Source organism: Martes martes, assembly GCF_963455335.1.
Source record: "Martes martes genome assembly, chromosome: 4".
Lineage (NCBI taxonomy): Eukaryota > Metazoa > Chordata > Mammalia > Carnivora > Mustelidae > Martes > Martes martes.
This window is the reverse complement of record NC_137891.1, coordinates 158063510-158069509: the sequence shown is the minus strand read 5'-3', so window position 1 is coordinate 158069509 and position 6000 is coordinate 158063510. Positions and strand designations below refer to the sequence as shown.

The window sequence follows — 6000 nt, the reverse complement described above, 5'->3', positions numbered from 1 at the left end:
TTTGACAATTCTATGTATTACTCAGTGCTCACCATGATAAATGTGATCACCCTCTGTCATCATACATTATTCAATATTATTGACTATATTCCCTATGCTGTGCTTTTCATCTCTGTGACTTATTTTATTTACTTTTTTAAAAGATTTTATTTGAGAGAGAGCACAAGCACAAGCGAGGGGTGGGGGGGCGGTGGCAGAGACAGAGGGAAAGGGAAAAGTAGACTCCCCACTGAGCAGGGAGCCAGATCTGAGGCTCAGTCCCAGGACCCTGAGATCATGACCTGAGCTGAAGGCAGACACTTAACCAACTGAATCACCCGCCACCCTCTGTGACTGTTCTATAACTAGAAGTTTGTACGTCTTAATCCCCTTCACCTATCTTACCCATCATCCCACCCACCTCATCTCTGGCAATCACAGTTTGTTCTCTGCATTATCTTTTCTGTTTTTTTTTTTTTCACTTGTCTGTGTTTTGTTTTTTGGATTTCATTGTAAGTGAAATGACATGGTATTTTTCTTTCTTTGACAATTTCACTTAGCATAATACCTTCTAGGTCCATCCATGTTGTTGCAAATGGCAAGCTCCCATTCTTTTTTATGGCTGAGTAATATTCCACTGTATGTGTTTTATGTATCTTTTTTTTTTAAAGTTTTTATTTTAATTCCGTTAATGAACATACAGTGTTATATTGGCTTCAGGGGTACAAAAAAAGTAATCCGACAGTTCCGCAGGTCACAACAAATGCACTCCTGGCGCACATCACATGCAGTTTTATGCGTGAAGGGCTGATGAGGGGAAGCTGAGAAATGAATGGAAGAGGCTGGGGAATGCGGCTGCAGCGCAGGTCCCGCCCCCAGGCGCGCCCCGCCCCTCTCCGCCCCTCTCCGCCCCTCTCCGCCCCTCTCCGCCCCTCTCCGCCCCTCTCCGCCCCTCTCCGCCCCTCTCCGCCCCTCTCCGCCCCGCCCCTCTCGCTTTCAGACATCTGTTCCCCTGGGGACGGGCCCTCACACTCTTCAAATCACGCTGCAGGGCTGGATTCTCGTGAGATCTGTGACTTGCACCGGAAGACCCGCCTCCTATGCCGTAAAAGGCCAATGGGCGAAGGCGACGGTTGCGACGGTTGGGTTTTGAAGGAGCCAATGAGTGTTCGGAGCGGAGAGTTTAAGAAGCGTAGGTCGGCACTGCTGAAGCCGGTCCGGGATTGGAGCTTGCTGCGGGCTGAAGGTGAGAGGTGGCCGGGGGGCCTGGGTCGGGTGGGGCTGCGGCCGGGGTGCCCCTGAACGAGTGGCCACCGTCCCAGATCGAGCACGGTCACCTTTTCCTCCAGGACTCGGCGGGCACCCACTCCAAGGACCCCTCCCCTTGCGGACTCTCCCATGGCGCAGTTCGTGTTCGAGAGCGACCTGCACTCGCTGCTGCAGCTGGACGCACCTATCCCCAATGCACCCCCCGCGCGCTGGCAGCGCAAAGCTAAGGAAGCCGCGGGGCCGGCCCCCTCGCCCATGCGGGCGGCCAACCGATCCCACAGCGCCGGCAGGACCCCAGGCCGAACTCCCGGTCAGTGGGGTGCGGCGGGACATCGGGGAGGGAGAGGGGAAGCGGCCTTCGTGCCTCCTCCCCCAGGAGCCTGGTCAGACTCTCTGGCTTCCCTCCTTCTACCCCAGGCAAATCCAGCTCCAAGGCTCAGACCACTCCCAGCAAACCTGGCGGTGACCGCTACATCCCCCATCGCAGTGCTTCCCAGATGGAGGTGGCCAGTTTCCTCCTGAGCAAGGAAAACCAGCCTGAAGATAGCCAGACGCCCACCAAGAAGGTATGTGTCCCAGAGGGGCTACAGGCACAAGACCCGCCTGTGTAACCTGGATCATGCCTCACCCTCACCCTTTGTGCCAGGAACATCAGAAAGCCTGGGCTTTGAACCTGAACGGTTTTGATGTGGAGGAAGCCAAGATCCTTCGGCTCAGTGGAAAACCACAAAATGCCCCAGAGGGTAAGACCCCAAGTTCTAGAATTGAGGGGTGATGCCTGTCTGCCATTCCCACCTAAGACTGAAGAGAGGGGAGGTGCTTGTCTGGCCTTCCAGGCTAGGGGCAGGGGGAGGAGTCAGTTGTCCCACTGTGTGGACCCACTTGGTTGCCACAGGTTACCAGAACAGACTGAAAGTGCTTTACAGCCAGAAGGCCACGCCTGGCTCCAGCCGGAAGACCTGCCGTTACATTCCTTCCCTGCCAGACCGAATCCTGGATGCCCCTGAAATCCGGAATGACTACTGTAAGTGCAGTCTTCTCTTTGCCCATCGGATGGAGGAAGAGGGCCTGGGGACCAGGCAAACAAGGAAGCTCATGCTCTTCCCTTTCCCTGCTCTGGCAAGACCTGAACCTTGTGGACTGGAGCTCTGGAAATGTACTGGCTGTGGCATTGGACAACAGCGTGTACTTGTGGAGTGCTAGCTCTGGGGACATCTTGCAGCTGCTGCAAATGGAGCAGCCTGGGGACTATATATCTTCTGTGGCCTGGATCAAAGAGGGCAACTACCTGGCAGTGGGCACCAGCAGTGCCGAGGTGCAGGTGAGCCTTGTCCTCTGTGCTGCAGTTCTGCGGCACCCAGACCCAGGGGACTTGTCGGGCAGGAGGGTGTTGGTGGCAGGTCACGATCTGGTCCTAGCAGCCTTGTCTCTCTAGCTATGGGATGTGCAGCAGCAGAAGCGCCTTCGAAACATGACTAGTCATTCTGCCCGTGTGAGCTCCCTGTGTTGGAACAGCTACATCGTATCCAGGTTTGTGGCTGTCGCTAGTCTGTTGCAAAATCCGTCTGTGATTTTTGCCAGCTCTCCCCAGAGGTACACCTCTGAACTGAAGCAACTCGGTGCTGCTGGCAGTGTTTGGCATTACCACTGAACCTCATTCCCCTCCCCTCTGCAGTGGCTCACGTTCTGGCCAGATCCACCACCATGATGTTCGGGTGGCAGAACACCATGTGGCCACCCTGAGTGGCCACAGCCAGGAGGTGTGTGGGCTGCGCTGGGCCCCAGATGGACGACATTTGGCCAGCGGCGGCAACGATAACTTGGTCAATGTGTGGCCTAGTGCTCCTGGAGAGGGTGGCTGGGTTCCCCTGCAGACATTCACCCAGCATCAGGGGGCTGTCAAGGTGAGAGTGGGGCTGGGTTGGGGGCTCTGCAGACCCTCCCCCAGAACCTGGGGACCGTTAAGGGGAGATGGGATGGTAGGATTGGACAGGATTACCCTGTGACCCCTGTAGCTCCTTGTCTAGTTCTATGGCAGGTGACCCCATCTTTATCCTACCTAGGCTGTAGCTTGGTGTCCCTGGCAGTCCAATGTCCTGGCGACCGGAGGGGGTACCAGTGACCGACACATTCGCATCTGGAATGTCTGCTCTGGGGCCTGTCTGAGTGCTGTGGATGCTCAATCCCAGGTAGTCTTTTACCTGTTACGTTCCAGCCTCTCCCTCTCAGAAATATTCTTACTCTGTCTTGGTTAACTGTCCCCTTGGGCAACTGTCCCCTTCAGTGGCTTTACCAACTCTATATGCTGATGATTTCCAAAACGCTAACTCAGCTCTTGTTCAAGAGGTCCAGACCATACTAATGTCCATTACTTAACCCCAACCTCCTGTCCTGTAGGTGGCAACACCCTAGTATGTCCTAAATTAAATTTGTCACTTCTTGTCTCCCTGAAATGTATTTCTCCTCCTCTTACTTTGTTTGAGAGTGATAGAACTTATTCAGAAACCTGCACAACTTCCTAAAATCTTTAGGATTTTCCTCTTCACCCAGTCCCCAAAACACATCATTTTTCCTTCAGTATCATTCACGTGTCCCCCCTCCCCTCATGGTCACTCTTCTTCCGAGTGGAGGCCTATTTTACTGGTCTCTCAGCATTCTTTACTTATCCCCTCCAATCTGTCCTCTGCACTGGGTCTGGGAGGTCTGTCCCTGTCCTAAAACCCTGCAGTAGCTCCCTATCACCTACAGCCCTTAATCCATATTAGGTAGAATGACATTGGAGGCCCTTGCTGGTGAGTCTCCTTGCATCTGTTCCAGCTTTCTCTCCTTCCACCTTCACCTCCCCTGTGCAGCCTTCATTCTATTCTAAACTTGGGCTCTGGAGCCAGAGTTCAAATTCTGCCGCTGTCACCTACTAAACTTGCATGTGGTCTTAGGCAACTTGCTGAACTTTCTTCTGCTTGATTCTTTATCTCTTAAAATGGATAATAATTCTAACTCTCAAAGTTTTTATAAGAACTGTGGTGATTCAAGTCTGAGTCTGGCACCTGGCAGGGTGCCTAACACTCAAATGTACTTAGTTCTCATTTGAGTAGTGCCGGCTGTGTGTTGTGCCCACACCCCAACCCCTCTCCACAGGTGTGCTCCATCCTCTGGTCTCCCCACTACAAGGAACTCATCTCGGGCCATGGCTTTGCCCAGAACCAGTTGGTTATTTGGAAGTACCCAACCATGGCCAAGGTTGCTGAGCTTAAAGGTAGGTGCTTACCAGGTATTTACCCCAAAGATACAAAGGTAGTGATCTGAAGGGCTACCCGCACCTCAGTGTTCATAGCAGCAATGTTTGCCATAGCCAAACTATGGAAAGCGCCCAGATGTCCATCAACAGATGAATGGATAAAAAAGATGTGGTATACATATACAATGGAATACTATGCAGCCATCAAAAATGAAACCTTGCCATTTGCAGTGACGTGGATGGAACTAGAGGTATCATGCTAAGCAAAATAAGTCAAAGATAATTATATGATCTCATGTGGAATTTAAGAAACAAAACAAGATCATAGCAGCAGAGAGGAAAAATAAAACAAGACAAAATCAGAGAGGGAGACAAACCATGAGAGACTCTTTCTTAATCATAGGAAACAAACTGAGGGTTGCTGGAGGGGAGGGAGGTGGGGGGATGGGGCAACTAGGTGACGGGTATTAAGGAGGGCATGTGATGTAATGAGCACTAGGTGTTATACACATCTGATGAATCACTAAATTCTACCTCTGAAAACGGGGGGGGGGGACCCATGAGGGGAACAGGTTTGGAGTGAATGGTGGTGAGTTTCCTTTTGCACATGTTAAATTTGAGTTGCCTCTGAGATATTAAGTTGGGGTGTCAATTAAGCAGTCTTATATAAGACTGATGAGTCACTGACCTCTACCTCTGAAACTAGTAATAGATTATATATTAATTAATTGAATTTAAATTTTAAAAAATGGTTCAACATAAAAAAAAATAAAGGTAGATGCTAAGTGACCAAAGCCAGACACAGAAGGCCACATACTGTATATGACTGTTTACATGAAGTGTCCAAAAGAGGCAAATGCAAAGAAATAAAACAGATTGATGGTTGCCAGGGGCTGGGGGGAGAAGGTGATGAGGAGAGGAGAGACTTTATGGGGCAATGAAAATGCTCTGGAATTGTTGTTCACAACATTTGTCGTTCGCAACAATTCACAACTTTGTGAATATACTAAAAACCAACGAACTGTATACTTTAAAAGGATGCATTCTATGGTGTGTGAGTTATTTTCTTGGGGGTATTCAATAAAAAAGGTAGGTGGTTCTCAACACTGGTGGCTGGGGGCTGTGTCTGCATTCATATGCTCTGCTCTCACTGTCTCCCTCCTCATGCCTCAGGTCACACGGCCCGAGTCCTGAGTCTGACCATGAGCCCAGACGGGGCCACCGTGGCCTCAGCAGCAGCAGATGAGACCCTGCGGCTGTGGCGCTGCTTTGAGCTGGACCCTGCGCGGCGGCGGGAGCGGGAGAAGGCCAGCACAGCCAAGAGCAGCCTCATCCACCAGGGCATCCGTTGAGGACCAACTCATCACCTCAGTTGTTTTGTTTGTTTTTTTATTTTTCTAATAAAGTCACGTCTCCCTCTCTTCTCTTTGCATCACCTTTGTCCCAGCAGCCTTCCCAGAGGCTCCTCTCCACCATGGTCCTCCAAGAGCCAGAACCATCCCTCCTGTTGGCAG

At 51.3% G+C, this 6000-nt stretch overlaps 1 protein-coding gene across 1 annotated transcript; it reads left to right on the top strand.

The window, feature by feature from the left end:
* Positions 1-1142: 1142 nt before the first annotated feature.
* On the top strand, positions 1143-5970 carry CDC20 (cell division cycle 20). Its single transcript, XM_080800508.1, has 11 exons — positions 1143-1225; positions 1329-1558; positions 1666-1814; positions 1895-1991; positions 2144-2272; positions 2373-2569; positions 2684-2778; positions 2924-3152; positions 3312-3437; positions 4387-4504; positions 5660-5970. Exons 2-11 carry the CDS (start codon positions 1378-1380, stop codon positions 5836-5838), a joined length of 1500 nt encoding a protein of 499 aa, XP_080656634.1. The 5' UTR covers positions 1143-1225; positions 1329-1377; the 3' UTR covers positions 5839-5970.
* Positions 5971-6000: the final 30 nt, after the last annotated feature.